Raw genomic sequence first — 20,829 nt, forward strand, 5'->3', positions numbered from 1 at the left:
GTGTGTAAAGAATTTTTACTTACCTGTACTTACCTTCACAGCCTTTCTTCCTGTAGCCGTCGGGAGCCCATCACTCACCCGGAACTTAAAGCTGAACAGCTGCGATCTGTCAAAAGTGACAGCCTTCAGCTTTGAGTGCCGGTAAGAGTTCTAACTGAGTCTGTGCAGAATGACTCATGGTAGAACTCAGACTGTCAGTGTTTCACAGCTTCAAACAGCTGTGAGACACTGATATTTCATCTGTCAAGAACTCTTGACAGATGAAATTGCAGTCTGTGACGTCACCTGTTGCCGGGTGGCCCTTAATTGGCCTGCTGATCAACAAGGTCAATCAAGGGAAAATCGCACTTATTGGCCAGACGTCGAAGTAGACGGGTCAAAAACCCGAAAGGGGAAGTCACGCCTTCTTCCCGACAGGTTCGGGAAAATCTACCCCAGTATATCATGTATTAATAAATATCAGAATTATGTTAATATTATGGGGTATCTTTTTGAAATATGGCTTATTCCCTCACAGTACAGGGCCTTGGTGAGACCACACCTTGAGTATTGTGTGCAGTTTTGGTCGCCTTATCTGAGGAAGGATGTTCTTGCCATGGAGGGAGTGCAGCGAAGATTCACCAAACTGATACCTGGGATGGCAAGAATGACGTATGAAGAGAGATTGGGTCGATTATGCTTATATTCGCTAGAGTTTAGAAGAATGAGAGGGGATCTCATTGAAACTTATAAAATTCTAACAGGACTAGACAGACTAGATGCAGGAAGGATGTTCCCAATGGTAGGGGAGTCCAGAACCAGGGGTCACAGTCTAAGGATAAGGGGTAAGCCATTTAGGACTGAGATGGGGAGGAATTTCTTCACCCAGAGAGTGGTGAACCTGTGGAATTCTCTACCACAGAAGGCAGTTGAGGCCAACGTATTAAATATATTCAAGAAGGAGTTAGATATATTTCTTAAGGCTAAAGGGATCAAGGGATATGGGGAGAAAGCAGGGACAGGGTACTGAATTTGGATGATCAGCCATGATCTCATTAAATGGCGGAGCAGGCTCGAGGGGCCGAATGGCCTACTCCTGCTCCTATCTTCTACATTTCTATGCTACGCCATTATCAGCTCGCACTTCCAGCAAGTTACGGCGCAAACATTTTTTGAGCTGAAAGGTGCAGGAAACAGTCTAACTACCAGGCGCGCTGTGAGACTCTCCCTCCCAGTAAGAGCCAGCCCATTATATTTTAGGACGACAACATGCAACATCCTCCTGCTGTGTTTTTTTGTAAAGCTTTGAAATAATTTCCCACCTTTTTGTCCCCACTCTGCTACCTTCACTTCCCATGGCCACGATCTCACCTTTTATTAAGCGCTTCTATAACTTAACCAATGTTGCTCCATATTGGCCAGCAGTAGCAAGACTGTTTGTGTTGGTGATGGACCTTGTTACAAATTCCTCCTCCCTTTTGATGTGAGAGGTTCTGCTGCTGTTAAGTCCTCCTTGGAGTGACTTAACTGCAACCCAAGGAAACGTATCAACTGGGGTTAGCCAAATTCAAATGCCAGTTGAGTTTTGGATTCAGTCCTGGGTCCCCAGCTCAAAAGTCCAGCACTCTTCTACTGGAGTTATCATTCAAAGCCCGCAGTTAAATTATTACATTTATATAGAGCTTCTTTCTGTAGCCAAACACAGACAAATGCCTAATAAATCCCGAGGAGAAAAGATTAAATTCAATGAAAATGAGCAATGGGCCATAATTTAACCTGAATAAATGAAACAAGTTCTCTGTGAAGCACCTACCCTCAGGCTAGAGTTAGGGACAGTCACGTATAAATTACTGTGTAACCTTAGGTTGACAAAACAAAAGGTCTTATGTCTGTAAAAATCCCCAAACACCATTAATAAATCATTTTTAAACCTGGAACAAAATGATTGAAAACCAAACAGGGATATCTTTTATTAAAATTGTGATGCTAGGACAAAAGTGCTTCAGGGCGAGTCACTTTTCTGCTTCAATTTATTTCCATTTAATGTGGACAATGACCACCTTAGGGCGGAATCATTCTATATTGTTGCTTAACAGCTGCCACTCTTCATTCTGGGTTTCTGAGCTCAGGTCATGTGGGACATTTGTCCACATTAATTTGTAAAAGCCAAACATTCCTGCCTGGTTTTCATGAAAAACCAAAATATCATATGGTTATACTCCAAATACATATGTGTGTGAAAAAATATAATGTGGGGAAAGTATTTATTTTCAAGTTGTTGTTTATTCTGCAGATTCTGGTCTCAGACCAGTACCTATATCAATTGCACATATTTGTTAGAGCTTTGATAACTGGCTTCTAATTGCCCGATAAATTTTAATGTGAGCAGAGAGCTAATGGAAATGCATTTAGCATTAGTGTGATACCCAAGTGGTGTGAGCCTATGTCCTGAAAATAGTCTTGCGTCTCTTACCTAAGTGTGCCACAAATAACTTTTCACCAGAATTGCACTACATATCAACATAAATTATCTGACTGCCCCATAATACATTGGGGAGTTGGAAGCTTTACTGTGTAATCTTTAGTTATTGTTACCAATTAGTCTCCTGTCGTCTTCCTTCATCTGATCTGATCTACTGCCATCCAATAATGAGCAGTCACCTACAGATTAAATGTTGGAACAACTACTTCTCCAAACCTCAGGGGAGCATTCAGCAGCTGAGAGACGCCTTACTCTGTCTCCAGCTTTTTTCTGGGTAGTTTGCGTTACCGATCTCGCCGTTTGACAAAATGCAGTGGAGCATGTCTTGGTCTCATGAACTTTTATCTCACTGTCATGATGTGGACATAAATGGTTGAAACAAATGAACTTAAGAAATGGTCAACAGCCTGCAAAATGTCTTCCCTCATCCTTCAGCCACTGGATAAAGAACCAGACCAAAGTCCGAGTGCAGCATCTTGAACCTGGCACGGTTGACACCTTGTCCAGGTTTCATTTACTCAGTGACTGTTTCGACAAGGCATAATCATCTTTCCACAGTCTGATTGATTTGTAAATCAAAGCACCAGACCTGTGTCCTGCAGAATAAATCTTACTTCTGATAGGTCAGCCATTGGAGATAACAGCTACGTCTGCAAGCTTGCATTCTTTGATGCCTCACTGATTGAAAGCAAAATCTAAAAGCGAAATGTTATTTGTCCTTCAAAAGATCCATAATCTGACTAGCTAAAAGGTAACATGACAGGATATAATACAGAGATATTTGTAGCCTAGCTGCTCCACAATTTCAACGTTTCAAGAAATAAAAACAGAAAGTGCTAGAAATATGCAGAGGTTCAGTTAATATCTGGAAGGAAAAGACAGGTTAATGTTTTGGATGGTGTTCAGCATCAGAGCTCTGATTAGCTCTGATCAAGGGTTCAAACCAAAACATTAGCCCATTTTTTTGCAGGTGCTGACTGACAGTCATTTTCTGTTTTATTTGAGATTGCCAGCATTTGGATTTTTTCATTTCACATCTAATGTTTTCATTAAATGAGGATAGGTTTGAAGATGTGAGTAAGTTTGAATTTCACTAAGGCTTTGACCTCCTGCTGGTGAAGGTGCAAAAATTATCATTTTGTAATCATTCCAAAAATATTTTAATATTCTTTGATTCAAATTCAAATCATTGCACCTTATTGTTTGTGCTGTGTTCTAATTCTTGACCTATGTTTATTTCCTTTTAGTCTTTACCCAACTTTATTCATCTTTTAACCATGAATACATTCTCTATTGTGGGTGAGTGAGTCAGAGTTGCTTCCCAGTGCAAATTGTGTTTTCAGATTAGTCGACAAAAGCATGTTTCTTTTTGGAGTCAGATAAGCACAAGTCTTCATTTATGGCTTCAACCCACAACCGTTGAACTTTTAACACAAGAACTCTATTCAGTGTTCTGTATGAGATGTGAAAGAGGGGAAAATATTTCTTCAAACTGTCTTCCAGGATGTCTCCTTCAAGTGACCGCAATGGGCATTTGATTTCAGATGGTGACATTCAAAATTTTGCTTAGCTTTCCAATTATGAGTTTTTATTAGCCAAAGCAAACCGACACCAACTGATGTATAGTAAATCAATAACAGTGTAAAGCCCCCCACAATTGGTAAGAACTAATTGATGATGCAATTCTTTAATCAAATAAACATGCAGCCCTGGTTTAGGATTTCTTGGTTTAGTTTGCCATTGTGCAAGAGACCACAGCTAGTTTTTGCTGCCAGGCCGCATTTGCCTGGAACAGCTGAGTGACTCTGTGAACATAACGCACTGTGGCAAGATGTACTATGGATAGCCAAGACCGTGTATTTTCATTCTCATTCTCATTCTCATTTTCTAAACCTCAAGCACATCACAAACAAGTGTTTCTGTGCTTTTTACAGTCAGACTTTAAAACACTCTTTAACAATACAAACAAGAACCTAAAACAATGTGGGCAGGACTTCTGAAGAGAGGTATGTTTATGGAGTTTTTTTTACATTGGTCTTTTGTGTGTATTCCAATAGTTGCCGTTTATGTGAAAGGAAAAGTTACAGTGAGATTTCTTAGAATCAATATGTCAGTCTTTAGAACAGAAAAGGCTTTTGTGGACTGACTTCACTTAAAAACTAGTAGTGGAGCTTTATGTTGATGGTGTTGTACCTGATGGTATTGATCAAATAGAGTGTACTGTACGTTATGTTTTAAGTTTGTTCTTTTTGTAAGTGAGAAAACATTGCACCTTATTGACATATCAGGATACAGATAAGATGGAGCAGTATTAATCAAATTTAATTTAATTTGAATAAAGTTTGGTACCCAATGATATCCAAAGAATATTGATGCTGTGACTTGTTAATATAGAATTAGCTTTTAGATTGAAACTGTTAAGCAAAACAAGTATTTGGATGGTAGATCTGAGTGACATAAATTTAAAGTTCAAGGATCCCTATAAAATGCAGCACTTGAAAATGTAAAGCTAAATTGAATTTCCAATATTAAGATACGGATGATGACAAAATGATGGCTGACCCTTTTTTATTCACTCCTGGTAAGCATCTCATTTTTGATGCACAGTAATTTCTGGTGCACATTAGATCAGTGTAACTCACCCCAAAGCACAATAGTATCATAAATGTTGACTATTAAAAATTGTACTTAGCAAAACATGATGTAGGCACACAAGGAGTATATGTAGATGCCCCCAGTTTGCTCCACTATATATTTATATGCCTTGGGTGCCAGTAAATTGGAGAACCATGAACCTAGAATGTTGCTGAAATAAGCTTGTTGATGTAATTTATTACTTTTTGTTACAAGTAAAGTTCATTGTTTTTAGTTCATTATTACAGTTGAATCTTAGAATTAGATTGTTATGAAGTACTATGCTCAAATCACAAATTCTGTAGGATGCTGCTAAATGATTCTTAAAAATATATATTTGTGATTTAGTCCATTTAATCTCCCATTCTGCAAATGGGTTTAGACTAAAACAATTTGTTGTGCAGATCTTTACCAGGAAGTTGTTAATGTGTCAAGGATATTAAAGTGCTGGACTGAAATATACAGAGTGCTGAGTGATGAAGACATGAATAATTGAGGAATATTTTATGCGCAGATCAGGATCATACATTTAAATGTTGCATTTAGATCAGCAGTCTTGTACGAAATGGAAGTGATTCAAACTCCGGGCTTGGATAAGAGTCAACCATCCGTTGTATTTTGTTTCCAAAGAATTTTTTTTTTTTAAGTATTCACATTGAAATTCATAACGGGAGTTGAAGTGCTGATGCATTTAAATGTTCATCTTATGCTTGAGTGTCACTAGTTTATCACCAGTAAATAGATGTGTTACTGCTTTGTCATCATGTTTCAACCAAGCTGTTCAGACTGTGCCACAAATAGATATTCTATGTATATTTGACATCTATCATTTAAGGCATCTAAAATAGTTGCTTGCGCAACTAAATCTTTATCTGTTATAGCCCAATAAAGCTAAATAACAACAAAAAAAGCTTCCCACAACAATTTCAGTTTCCAAAATCCACCCACAGTAGAAGTAAATGAGCTAGCCTTGGTTCTGATTTTTGGTTATTTTCAGCCAAATTGATTCAAACTCACTGGACTAGAAGCTGGATCCAAATTGAGGAGTCACATTGTTACGCAAGTCTTAACATCCCTCCCTTCCCCTTCCTCCTCCTAAACCACATATTTGCTCAAGTGTAAACAACCGTTGACGACTGGCGGAAAGGAAACCCTCAGTTGTGAACGTACAATAATCTGTGTATTGGCAACAAAGCTTTTCTGAGCTGTAAAATATTTTTCAGAACTGCGAAGAACACAGTTGTGTGATTATCACTCCACACGAATATGTAATTGTGTTAAATCATAGCTAAGTCATTGTACATTTGAAGTTTTGAACTCTCAAAAGGCTGGTGCAGTCAGATTGCAGACACGGTTTCCTACTCATCGCTATTATTATGATTATGGCAGCCCTTCATCTCTAGTGTCATATGTATTCTTCTCGTCTCAATGCTTTCGCAATTTTAAAAAATATATCTCTGATTCTTCTGTCTTTTTATTCTGCCACTCTGGGCACTGAGAATCTTGCTTGGTTGCATATATTCTCATGTTTCCTATACTGCTCCATGGATTAGTAAAGAGGCAGCTCAGGATCCTGGATTGGTAAAGAGGAACAGGGGATGAGCATTCACATAAAGTTGGATTTAGTCTCCCATTTCCCATTGAAATTCAGGATAGCCAAACACAAAGAAAAATGCAGACATGTACACCAACAAGGAACCGGACAGCATGGAAGCAAGCCATAGCCAAGGACATACCCCAACTCTCAGAGAATTGGTTTGAACTATATGAATTCAAAAAAACATTTGTGGGCTCATCCTTGGACATACCCTGGAGACAAGAGAGCTTTAGTGATGTAGATAAATATTACATAATCAACATTAACTTGAACATCTAAAGGTTCAATATGTAGCACAATGTACATGGCCAAAATGTGTAGAGCATTCTTTTTGTAGAGTATCGTATTCATGTTCACTTTGAAATTAATGTGTGTGAAATAAAGCTCACCATGTTTTTGTCAGGGTCAGTTGCCAAGAGATCATAAACTGAAAGAACAAATTTATGCTTTTTGTTTGTGGGTTATAAATAAACTAATAAGGATTTAACTCCCATCAGCTGAAACAAAAATGTAATCAGCTGATGGATATAACATCTAATGCTCAATGGCAACGTGTAATAATGAGACAAAATGATATTCCCACCGGGAATGTCAAGTGCTTCAGAAAATGTGTAGAAATTCAATGCTATGCATATCAATGTTTTAATATTCTTAGATAGAGAACACTGGCAGATTGAGTCCAGAAACTGCCATTTGAGATTTCTAAAATATCAGCACGTCTTCAGAGCATCAGGAGGTTTACGGGTTCACAAATTTAAAGGATCTAAAAAAGCAGAAACCATGATTATGACAGGCAAGTATTCCAAATTCCATATTCCAAAGCCTGCAGTCTATTGTCAATTCTCACCTCTTGTATAGTGAGCTTGAGTAGCCCCATAACGTCATAAAAAGAAGGGCAAGTGATTTAGCTAATGTGAAGGGATATGTAGTCAAGTGTAAAGCTGTCACTGCAACTCAGCATTCAGTAGAAAAAATGACTTATTTTTGCAGACAACTAGTCACAGTAACATCCGAATATTACATCAGATGCAACTCAGTTGCCTCTATTTATTAAAGTCCAGGACAATGAGCAATACTCTGTATTGAGCATTGTTCAAAATGACTCAAAACATAAAAAGAAAACAAGCAACTCTGAGTGAGCAGCCATAGATCACAGCCCCAATCTTGTGAGAGTGGCAAAAATTGGCTTTAATTGGCCCATGGTTTTTGTAACTCTGTGTTAGCAATCCGAGAGGGCAGGGGGCAGTGCTGAGGTTTGCAATGGGAGTTCTTGCATAACTACTGACAGAGAATGATTTGTCCAGAGAGCTTGGCCTGTAGAATGCAAAATCCAATTGGGAAGCAGCTCTTAAAGAGCTGCAGCTAGCCATTAAAGGGGTAGTTGTGATGGTGGCAGAACATAGGAATGGAAGTAGGCCATTCAGCCCCTCGAGCCTGTTCTGTCCTTCAGCTCGATCATGACTGATCTGTACCTCAACTCTATTTACCCACCTTAGCTTCATATCCCATAGAGAAGCTCCATAGAAAAGTTGACTATTAGTTCATAATGGATAACACTGCTCCCTTTGATGCTGAAGACCTGGAGGTCCTGCTGCAAAAATGTACTGATAGAGGGTAGCCCTATTTGGGGCTGAAGGACACACCTCCCAGTAATAAGTACAAGTTCCAGCTACATGAATGGAGAACACCAATAGAATCAGTGTGCTCACCCAGGTTCTTGGTACCTAGTTGAAGATCTAATCAGGAACAAGTCAGTGGTAAGTATGTTGCTTATTTTGCACATTTTTTACCAGGCGTAAGATTTTTAAAGGTTTTCAGTGGGTGGAGGTTGTGCAGAAAGCGGCCCTTCTCCCAGGCAGGCGGATGATCTGTCAAGAGGATTCTTGACAGATCGGAAGTGCTGGTTTTCAGCGCACACGCTTCGCATGCCTGAAACCGGCACTTGCGTGGCCCCTACGGGTGTGTACATACCTCGTACACACCCATGGGGGTCGGAAAATACGGGCCAATATATAAGACTCTTTTGCTGTTAGCTTTGATATCCATTGCAATTTTTTTTCATAATTCCCTTTTTGCACCTCATTACTTTCTGTATATTCTTTTGTTGCTTTTTATAGTTCTCCCAGTCCGCTAGATTTCCACTTATCCTTGCATTTGGTTTTAGTATTGATAGTGTCTATCTTGTTTGTTGACCATGGTTGCTTAACTACACAAATGGAGCCTATCTTTTAGGGGTATATATTGGTTTTGTATTGTACCAAGTATTTCTTTGAATACTAAATTAAATTAATGGCAGCCAAAGGTGGCTCACATTTAAACTAGTGAAACATAAATTTAGGACAGGTGTCAAGAAATGTTTCTTCACATGAATAGGTATTAACACATGGAATGGACATTCAGGTAGACTCATGGAGCCAAAGACTCATTAAAGAAACAGTGGGATGCCATGATGGAGGATCAGGGAACTGGAGATTCTTTCTGAATGGAGGAGCTAAAATGGGCGGAATGGCCTTGTTCATTCATATTTATTATCCAGATCTAGCAACCATTTCCAAGACTATCATGGACAGGGCCTGCAGATTAGTTCATCACCTCTGCCTTTGGGTGGGAGGAAATTATATTGGTAAACAAGAACATAACAGTTAATGGAGAAAATAATGCATTAAATGTAGTAAAATAATAAAACTGTAATTGTGTGATGTGCACTTAGATTAAGCAGCATCTTAGAATTACTACCTTAGTAAAATTGGTTTCATAGAAGCATAGAAATTTACAGCACAGAAGGAGGCAATTCGGCCCATCTTGTCCATGCCGGCCGACAAAGAGCTATCCAGCTTAATCCCACTTTCCAGCACTTGGTCCGTAGCCTTGTAGGTTACAGCACTTCAAGTGCATATCCAAGTACTTTTTAAATGTAATGAGGGTTTCTGCCTCTACCACCCTTTCAGGCAGTGAGTCCCAGACCCCCACCACCCTCTGGGTGAAAACAATTCTCCTCAAATCCCCACAAAACCTCCTACCAATTACTTTAAGGCACAGTTTCAATATTTGTTACCTCAATGCAGCAGCCAATTGCCTCAAACAATTAGTAAGGTGAGTGGTTTCCGTGTAAACCAAACATCTAAAGTAGTTTTGATTCTATGGTTTCTTTGTCTTCCCTTTATAAACAAAATACAGTTTGCCTTGGGCAGTCCAGTAGCTTAAGTGAGTGACTGTTTGTTTGACTTCCAAACAAATGCCCACCAGTTTACGTTTCAGGAATCACTGAACTCAGAAGATTTATTGGCCCAGAAATTCGGGTCGGGGACTTCCCGCGGGTGTAAGCCCCTGACCTGCACTTACCTTGCGCGCCGGCCATTGAGCTGTGGGCCCCGTGGAATTCCGATCCTGGGCCTGCTCCAACTGCCGGCGCGCAGTGCTTGCGTATCCCAGGGGCACAGTTAGTTCAATGCGTCCCCTGGGATCACGTGGGCCATGGGGAGCCAATCGGAGCAGGGAAATGCCCATTCATAAGTTTGACAGGAAGAGCTGTCAAAACTTATAAATACTACGGGCCCCAAAACATCACTAAATCTTCAAATACATTTTTTAAAAACATCACATTTTTTAAATAAACTATAAATTACATGAAATAACTATTTTAAACAATAATTTAAATTTTTGAAAAAAATAATTTTATTTTCTAATGGGGCTAAAAATAAACTTACCTTTCTTTAAAGTATTTAAAAATAATAAACCTGTGGAAAAAATGTTTTAATTTTAATTAATTCACCACTTACCTTGTAAAAAGCAGGCCTTGCGACTGCTTTTTAAATGTCTAACTCCTGCAGACTTACCCTCCTGGGAAAACCTGCAAAAACAATATGTAAGTTCGATGCGCACGCGCTGCCTCTCCTGCGCACGCGTTCGACCTCTTAACCCCTGCTTTCAGGGGAACGGAAGTGCCGGTTTCCCGCGCATGCACAGTGCATGCAGGAAACCAGCACTTCCATTGGGCTTACGGGTGAGTACCCCATGCGTACTCACCCGTGGAGACCCGAATTTCTGGGCCATAGTATTAACAGAAAATGCTGGAAACACTCAGCAGGCCAGGTAGCATCCGTGGAGAGAGAAACAGAGTTTTACATTTCAAGTCTGTGACCCTTAGATTTATTGTATTGTTGCTTTCCGTTAAAATTTATTCTTTCAATCATTATATTCAAAACAGTTAGGAAAAACATATTAGGGGAGGTTTGTGTTAAGCATAGTAAATAGAAGCAGAAGGTGCTTAGCTTCAGCCTTGGCCAACTGTATGGAGGATGAGTATGGCAACAGCCAACCTGCAATCACTTAGCCTCACTCACACTCCAAGATAGAGTTCTGTGATTCATCAACAGAACCAAGCGACATTGCAGTTCAAAGAAGTAGTAACAGTTGTCCAGTGCATGTTGGCTTTAGAACTGTGATCTCATCTGTTTCTGGCTGGAAGGGAAAAAATTGCAACGTTAGGCAGATTTGATATGTTACTGCCATGTTTAAAGTTGCTGAACCTGCTACCTTGTAAGCAGCAAGGACCTTACAATATTAATGTTCATTGTCTGCGTCCTTGCTGGAAGCAAGAAGACAGATGACACAACAGTTTAAAGAAACACAAACAGTGATTCCACACACATACACACAGTTCTCGGTTTCAGCTGAGCTATCCAGGGGAGTTGTCAAGCAGACATCAGACACTTCCCCAGAGGTAGGAAATAAAATTCAAAGGCCAAGTCAATCCACGTTACACTTGCACACTTCTTGTAGGCCAAGTCATCGCCAGCAATGGCAGAGAGCCAGAGGCTCTTTCTGTTGGGGAATGACGTGTGGCATGACTGGGGGAGAAGGGAACCTAATGAGGCAAGACAAAATACAAATATGTAGTACAATATAGTGAATATTTCAAAACAAAATGTTGTTTTGTATTGGGTTGAAAATTCTTCATGATTTTCCTGACCATTATTAACTCCATACATATTCAGTTAAAGACTGCTGTTTCTGGGCAATATATGTTGGATAAAGAATTTTTCAGCATTTAACTGCAAATTATTTCCTGATAGTAATGATGTCCAAATTGTTAATGCTCTTGTGTGAATGTCAACTCTCATCAAGGGCTGGGAGCATACAGATAGTTGGCAGTCACAATGACCGTTACTGACCCAGAATTGTATAAGGTAGGCACATAAAGATGAAACTGTGTTAATTATATACAGCAACAAATAAGCAGAGAGTGAGTCTGGGGCTGTAATCTCAGTTTGACCTTTAAAATCTGGTTAAAATTCCTGCAAAAGTCACATTTATGGTTCATCATGTTACACTAACCCTTCCAGAAGATTACTTCTTTATAATCACTCTGATTGTATCTATTATTTGACATTTTAACACTGGAAAAAAATTGTAAAACAGTCTAAGTGCTAGTGATCTGTAACGTTATTCTGGGTCCAACAATGTAGTTTTCATGGATCAAAAATACTTCCAGGATTTCTGAAGATTTTTTAAAATTGAAAAGATAAGAACAGATGTTAAAATACAGTTCGACTGTGTTGGCTGCCGCACAAAAACATCAACAGTTTGATGGTTCATTTGTCAAATATCCCAAGGGTGTAATCTGCAAAAATGTTGCTTGCGTAGATTAACATATTAACAATCTGGAATGTTTCCCATCTTCTATCCTTATCGACAGGAATAATCTTTATTTTTTTTATTTTCTTCGATTGCACCTTCTGTCAAGCAACTATTTATTTCAGGACTTTATAGTCAATTATCTTACACATTGACTATTTGGGTTCAGGGGCTCTGGTTGCCCTCGGGTGTTTGACTCCAATGCCCATTATGCACGTGTAAGCCTTTACAGCACATAATAGGCTACCCGGCTGCACGAGGCATCGTGACTGATCCTGATGCAATTCTCACCTGACATCCACACCCATACTTCCAACAGGGGACTGTCGGACAGCAGCAACCCCATTGAATTTTATCCCTTCCCAGACCACAGGCTCTAAGCCCTGTTGTAGCTCTTATGCCCACGCCTATGTTGAGTTTAATTAATGAAACTGGGGCCTTTTTAGTCAGTTACCCACTGGAAAAATTTACTGAGCCATTGGTGAGCTATATTTTTGTTTACCTATTGTGATTCTGAGAATACATAGGAATTTTGTTTCGAGGCTCTCAGTGTCTCAGTGTCTAATGTACTATGCATTTGTGGTTTTTTTTAAACTTGTTAAGTGTTTTGCCCATGTAACCCAAAGCATCCACCCTGCTTGCATGTGTGCATGTGCACATACACCTGTACCATCCTGCTGGCTCTATGAAAGCATGCACATTAATGGTCAGATTGCACTCACTCCACCCAATTGAGCACAGCTGCCACTGTTGGGTCTCCCTGTTCAGCTACAAAAGAAAGACCAGGCCTCCGCTGGAATTCGCAAATAGCTCGGTGGTTAAAAGCACTTTATGATGTGGCATTGAGACATACAGACCAAGAAGATCTCGTATTCATTCCTTGCTGCTGTATTTCTTACATTTCAGATCTTGGTTGAACTAGGGGTACAGGCACTACAGCTAGCGTGTGTGTTTGTGTATCTCATGTGAGGACCAGATTTGCCTCGTGTTAAGTCTGTGTGTTCTAGTTGTAATTACTAACACAGACTACAAGATTAAAGTTCAACAGGTCTTTACTGGTTGGAGGTCAGGACAATATTAAATACAATATTACTACACAGTGCTTATATACCGGTGGTCACCACCGGTATTACGTATACAGCAGCCAGAGAAAGTAGTACATCTCTTAAGGTGGAACAGGCTTAAGTTCTCTTAAGGTGGAACAGGTTACATACACCACAATCCTCCCTTTTTAGCTTAACAGTCATACCCCCATTTAACATAACATAATAACATATATAACTTCAGGTATAAACAGTTCAAAGGTTCAGTCTCTCAGGAGGCCTTCTGATTCGGTTTGGATAATGCCTTTCAGTGGTCTCTGATTCCTGTTGCTGAGGTGACTCCTCTAGTTGGTCTCCCATGCATTGGGTGTTATCATCATCAGGTACATTCCCTGCCGAGGTAGATGCTTCAGGTTCATTAACGTCTTCCACAGTTGTCTCTGTCGCAACCATGGGTTCGACCCTTGCTCTCGATTCTACCAGTTGATCCGCATGACGCCTTATCACATTGTTACCAATATCTACTGTGTACATCAGAGGTCCTTGTCTGGCCCGAATTGTTCCGGACTGCCATTTTTTGTTTCCATAGCCCCTTGCCAACACTGGTTGTCCTACGTCGAAACTTCGAGTGGTCTTGTTATTAATATGCCGGAACTGTTTGTTTTCCACTTCCCTCCGCACATTTGGTTTTAACAAGTCCAACCTGGACCGCGACCTCCTGTTATAAAACATCATGGCAGGACTTTGGTTAGTCACTGCATGAGCGGCGTTTCGATATGCCATTAGGAAATTGTCCACCTTGTGCTGTAGCGGAATCTGATCATCGTTCATGGCCTTTATTGCCTTTTTGAATGTTTGGACAAATCTCTCGGCCAACCCGTTTGTCGCCGGATGATATGGGGCAGAGGTATAATTCACCCCATTCTTCTTTAAGAATTTTTGGAATTCTTCCGACACGAACTGTGGTCCGTTGTCCGAACAGATCTGTTCTGGCAATCCGTTCCTTGCGAATATTGTTCTTAACACCGCAATTGTCTTTTCTGAAGTAGTGGTATTCATCTTGATCACTTCTGGCCATTTGGAATGTGCGTCCACCGCAATTAGGAACATGGAGTCCATGAATGGACCAGCAAAGTCAATATGTATGCGTTGCCATGGGGCTGAAGGCCATTTCCATGGGTGTAGTGGTGCGATCGGAGGTGCATTTTGCACTTTTTGGCACCCAGCGCAGCTTTTCGTCAACTCCTCTATCTGTTGGTCAATACCCGGCCACCATACATAAGCCCTAGCAAGACTTTTCATCTTAACTCCCCCCAGATGACCTTCATGCAGTTCTTTCCCTTAACTTGGGAGGAATAATCACTCTTGTCCTGTACATCAAAGTACCATGGCAGACGGACAGCTGATCTCGCCTTGCCGAGAATGCCGGTAACAGAGGATCACCACGTGTTGGCCATCCTTTCACTGTCACCTCGTAGACTCTGGACAGTGTCGGGTCGTTCCTGGTTTCTCTTTCAATACTTGCATTGGTGACTGGTAAACACTCGATGATGGTCGAATGAAATAACTCAACAGGGTCAACTTTCGTCGTTTCTTCTTCTTCAGGTAGTGGCAGGCGCGACAGCCCATCAGCATTGCCATGCTGCTTCGTACCTTTGAATTCTATTTGATATTGATGTGCCCCTAGGAAAAGGGACCATCTCTGGAGACGCTGTGCTGTCATCACTGAAACACCCTTCTTAGGGTTAAAAATGGATACCAACGGCTGATGGTCTGTCAGAAGTGTGAATTTTTGGCCCTGCAGGTAATGATTAAACTTCTTCACTCCCCATACAAGGCTGAGAGCCTCCCTATTGATCTGCGCATAGTTGCGCTCAGCGGAGGTCAATGATCTGGATGCAAACGCGACTGGCCTTTCCGTGCCATTTGGCAACTTGTGTGAGAGTACTGCCCCAATACCATATGGAGAAGCATCACAAGCCAACCGAATAGGCAGTGTCGGGTTGAAGTGAGCCAACACTTCCTCTGAGGTGATCAATTCTTTGCTTTTGCGAAATGCCTTCTTACAGTTTTCGCTCCATTCCCATGGTACCCCCTTCTGTAAAAGAGCATTTAGCGGGTGCAGTACCGTGGATAGATTTGGTAGAAATTTATGGTAATAGTTAATCAATCCTAGAAACGACCTCAACTGAGAGACATTATCCGGAGCGGCAGCCTTTACAACTGCCTCTATCTTGTCAGGAGACTTATGAAGCCCCTCCCGGTCAATGACATGACCACAGTACGAGATCCGCTTCTGGAAGAACTCACATTTCTGCCGATTAACTCTAAGTCCATGCTCTTTCAGTCTGTTGAGCACCAGTTCCAAGTTTGCGAGGTGTTCTTCATCACCATCACCTGTAATCAGAATATCGTCCAGGTAACATTGTGTCCCTGGAATTCCCTGTAATACCTGCTCCATGGCCCTCTGCCAAATTGCTGGAGCCGATGCCACTCCAAAAACCAGCCTATTGTACCGGTACAAACCTCGATGCGTGTTGATCGTGAGGTACTGGCGTGACTCTTCTTCAACCCCCATCTGCAAGTACGCCTGCGCCAGGTCTATCTTGGTGAAGTGTTTCCCGCCAGACAACGAAGCAAAAATATCCTCAATCCGCGGAAGCGGATACTGCACCGTGTGAAGCACCGGATTAACGGTGATTTTGAAATCTCCACAGATGCGAACCTTCCCTGGTTCTCCTGGCTTGTTGCTCGAAGGACGTTTCATAACGGGAACAATGGGCGTAGCCCACTCACTCCAATCTACCTTAGACAGTACACCTGAACGTTCTAGCGCTTCCAGTTCCGCTTCTACAGTAGGTCGTATTGCATAGGGTACCGGTCTGGCTTTAAAAAATTTTGGGGGTGCATGTTCATCAATCTTGATGTTTACCGTAATTCCTCTGTGTTCCCAGTCCCTGCTGGAACACCTCTTTAGCATCATCCAATATTTTGGACAATCGTTTAGGTTTGACATCTGTTTCCCCGGAATCTACCGTTAGTGCCTTCAAGGAGTGCCAGTCCATATTCATTTTCCTAATCCACTCCCGTCCCAGTAGTGGTGGACCTCCTTCAGGTAGCACATATAAGTCCATTACTTGGCTTTCTTCGCCCTTGTGGACCACTTTTACCTCTATCTTTCCGATGGGGTACACTCTTTGCCCCGTGTATGTTTTCAATATAATCTCCGTATCCCGTAGGGGAATATGTTGGAATAACCTTTTGTAGTCTTTCTTATTCATGACCGTCAATGCCGATCTAGTGTCCAATTCCATCTTTACTTGGACTCCTGCTATCTGAAGGGTGACCCAAATTGTCTGGAGATCTGCATCCTTACCAACGTTGTGTACTCTTAAGCTACCCAGTTCATTACTGCTAGCGTCTGAATCTGACTTCTGTTCGGTCGAACTGTTCTTTGTCACCTTGTGTACCTTTATGTATTTTCCTTGCGGTGACTTTTTGTTGCTGGTCTTCTTTCCTGACCGGCATACTTTAGCTATGTGGCCAAGCCTGCCACACGTTCTGCATTCTTGGTTTTTAAACCAACACTGGTTCTGATCGTGCGTTGTCTTTCCACAATGATAACATTTTACAGTACTCAAACCCAATTTATTTGTACTGAGTTTCGGTGACCGTAGCTGCATTACTGCCATGCCTCTCGCTGCGGCTTCGTGTGCTGCTGCCATAGTGACCGCTTTCTCAAGCGTCAGCTCATTCTCCTTGAGCAGTCGCTTTTGTGTATCTTCTTTTAATAAACCACACACAAATTTATCTCGTAGCGCCTCTGTCAGTCTCGTTCCAAACTGACAGTACTTTGCTAGCTTACGCAATTCCATTAAATATTCAGCATTGCTTTCATCCTTCAGCTGCCTTCTGCTGTAAAATTTAAATCGTTCCGCTAGCATCAGCGGCGTGGGGTTTAGATGATTTTTCAGGACAGTAACAATCTCCTCGAACGTCTTATCCGCCGGTTCATCTGGTGATAAAAGGTGTTTCAATTGCCCGTATGTCTTCGCACCCATTAAGTTTAATAATGTTAGTGCTTTCTCTTCATCTGGGATTTTATTTGCTTTACAATAATTTTGTATGCGTTCTACATACATGGCCCAATCTTCGATGTCGCTATCAAAGGTATTAATGTTCCCATGTTTAGGCATCGTTGCAATTTAATTTATTTTTATTTTTATCCAAGATGGCGGCTTCCCGCTCTTGTCTTCGTCCTCCGCCTACAAAATGGCGGTTTTCCCGCGCTTGGCGGTCTTCACCCGTCCCCCGACGCTGTCTCCGCTTCACCGCGGCTCTCGCGCCTTCAGTTGCCCCAGACACTGCGCCTTTTTAGCCCGAATGCGGCCCGGCCCTTATCACCAGCCACGATCGATGTCCCCGCGCTGCGCCTTTCGGCCCGAATGCGGCCCGGCCCTTATCTCCGGTCGCGATCGATCTCACCGCCCTTATTCCTCCGTCTTCCCTCCCCGTCTGTACAGCCAACGCGGCCGACTTTCTGGTCGCGTCGCTGCCCGGCTTACCCACCACCGAGGTAGAAAGAAGATAGCTGACAGCCGCTGATGGAGGCTTCGAGTTCAGGATGTCTTCTGCACTCTGGTTTCTCGATGTCTGCCGCGCGACGTGTCTTCCAGCAGGGTGATGAGGGTGGAAGCCTCTCTTCGACGTCCGTTCTGTGGACGAAGCCGCCGTGGATATAAACTGCCGCAGGGTAAGAATCGGACTCGTCGCCACTGTTAAGTCTGTGTGTTCTAGTTGTAATTACTAACACAGACTACAAGATTAAAGTTCAACAGGTCTTTACTGGTTGGAGGTCAGGACTATACTAAATACAATATTACTACACAGTGCTTATATACCGGTGGTCACCACCGGTATTACGTATACAGCAGCCAGAGAAAGTAGTACATCTCTTAAGGTGGAACAGGCTTAAGTTCTCTTAAGGTGGAACAGGTTACATACACCACACCTCGGATGTGATTTTTTTTGTTCTTCCTCTTCTTTTCACCCCCTCATCCCCATCCACCTAATGGTCAAAGAGCCTACTATCAAGTTCACAAGGATTTACACCCCTCATCTATTTTTACACTGGTGTGTTAATAAGAATTGCTTGACTCCACCCATCATATACACACCACTCGTGTCTAGACACAGATACTCGTGTCTAGACTTTAATGTCTATCCTAATCTTGCTACGTAACCAAGCCTATGTAACTTGAGTTGCGTGTTTTGGCTGCTGCTCCGGACCCGAGCCCATCACTTCTATTCTGACATTTTTCTCCCCTATTTTTACGCTCCTTAAAACCTACCTCTTTGACCAAGCTTTTGGTCATCTGTCCTAATAGCTCCATATGTGGCTCAGTGTCAAATTTTGTTTGATAACATTCCAGTGAAGCGTCTTGGGTTGTTTTACTACATTAAAGACGCTATATAAATGTTGTTACAAAAGCAAAATACTGCGGATGCTGGAAATCTGAAATAAAAACAGAAAATGCTGGAAATACTCAGCATGGCTGTTCTGATGAAGGGTCATCGACCTGAAACGTTAACTCTGTTTCTCTCTCCTCGATGCTGCCTGACCTGCTGAGTATTTCCAGCATTTTCTTTTTTTATATAAATGTTGTTGTTGTAAATGAAAGAGATTGTAAATGATCTGAGTAGCAGTAATCATATCAGCGTTCCCTCATAGATTGAACACATTTAAAAGTTCCAAACCAAATTGAAGTGTTTCTCAGTTCTAAATCCATTTTCTTATGGAAAAAATTCATCTGATATTTTTAGGGTTTTTACTGAGGCAAATCTCTAGTATTAAGGAGTGTGTATATGATGGGCGGAGTCAATCAATTCCTATTAACACACCAGTGTAAAAATAGATGAGGGATGTAAATCCTTGTGAACTTGATATTGATCCATAAATGACCTAACAAGTATTTGGTGCGACATAAACAGAAAGTGCTGGGACTGCACTGCAGGTCAGTCTGCATCTAAAGAAGGAAGGTGGTTAACGTTTCAGGTATGTCATCTGAACAGTGCATCCAAAACATCAACTTGTATTTGTAGTATTTTCTGTTCTTATTTCAGATCCCCAGCATTAGCATGTTTCCCTTTTTACAATAAAACCTAAATGATCTATTTATTTATTCATCTATCCATAAAAATGATTGCAGAAATCAATGTCGGGTCAGGACAACAGCAAAAAGCTGGGATACGGTCAGAGAAACAGTGGGAATTAGGACAGTGTAGGGAGATCAGTGGAAGTCAAGCCAGGGTCTCAAGAAGAGAGAGTGTTGGCCTTGGATCAGAACAACAGCATGATCCAGAACATAGTCAAGAGAACAGTGAGAGGGCAGGGAAATCAGTGGAGTAGAAGAAGTCAGGGTTGGGTTGGGAAAGGAGAAAGAGTTAGGGCAACATCAGAAGAACCACAAGAGTTGGGGCAGGCTCGAGAGCCACAGGAGTTGGCAGGGATTCAGAGAACAGTGTGAGTTGAGGCAAGGTCAGGATAGCAGCAGCAGGAGTCAGGACTTCGTGTTACTGTTCTGCTTACTTCTATCTTTCCATTAGCTGCTGCTGCTTGCTGCTGCTGCACAGGAGGTTTACAACAGTCATAAAATGGAGTGCACATGCTTTCTTTTGCTCTCACACTCCAGCTGGAAATTTAACACACCCGTAGTTGTTTGAACAATTATCTGCAGATTGCAGTGACTATTTATTTGGTAATACTGTGGCAAGGGCTCTTAAGGGTGTTTTGTACATGCCCCAACCAGCCTTGTGGCACAAACCTCAAAGTAAAGTATGTTATTCTAGGCAGTCTCAGTGGTGTCTCTGCTTCTAGGTGAGGCATTGCAGCCTTCCCAAGAACTGCGTGCACAAAAACACGGTCTGCTGTTGGCAGCATAGCAGACAATACTGTGAAGTGCAGTCTCTTACAAAACATGCAGAGATACTGTATGTAGTTTCACCTTTTCAAGATGTGAATAAGTCTTTTACAGGTACATTTTATCATGCATTTGATTGCAATAATTATGCCATCACTACTTCTATCACTGTTTTACTGACAGATTTGTCTCTAAGCCAACTAAAGTTCACAGAAGACACTAGTCTGTCTTGGAGAATGTTGAAAAGAAGATACCGTAGAGGATATCATATCAGTTAATGTGTTACTTGTGTGACTTTAAATCTGATTTGTAGATATCTTCTACCACTTCATTTTGGCATTTATTGTCCTCTCGGTGGCTGATATTTCAGCAAAACATTTCAGTTTATTGATCTACAAAATTACTGTGCAAGGAGTTACATATCGTACAAACATTCGCTGGCGCTGCCTGATCACATCTAGAATGTATTGGAAAAACCAAGATAGGCTGCCCAAGACCTGGTACAAGCAGGCATAGCTTGCGTCACGCAAGCTAAGC

General features: G+C 41.5%; 1 protein-coding gene across 4 annotated transcripts in view; it reads left to right on the plus strand.

Annotated features, from left to right (window-relative positions):
- znf385c (zinc finger protein 385C) overlaps positions 1 to 20,829 on the plus strand; it is a 688,258-nt gene that overhangs the window by 270,574 nt on the left and 396,855 nt on the right. Inside the window, exon 1 of one of the 4 annotated variants that reach the window (XM_085966486.1) lies at positions 124 to 4,467. The exons of the other annotated variants lie outside the window; for them this stretch is intronic. Coding sequence (XP_085822612.1) covers positions 4,443 to 4,467 — 25 coding nt within the window. The 5' untranslated portion in view covers positions 124 to 4,442. Of the gene's footprint in view, positions 1 to 123; positions 4,468 to 20,829 lie in introns of those variants that run through there. 4 annotated transcript variants of the gene reach the window in all.

This window comes from Somniosus microcephalus, chromosome 24 (assembly GCF_052327205.1).
Source record: "Somniosus microcephalus isolate GS21.2 chromosome 24, FLI_Smic_1.0, whole genome shotgun sequence".
Taxonomy (NCBI): Eukaryota; Metazoa; Chordata; class Chondrichthyes; order Squaliformes; family Somniosidae; genus Somniosus; species Somniosus microcephalus.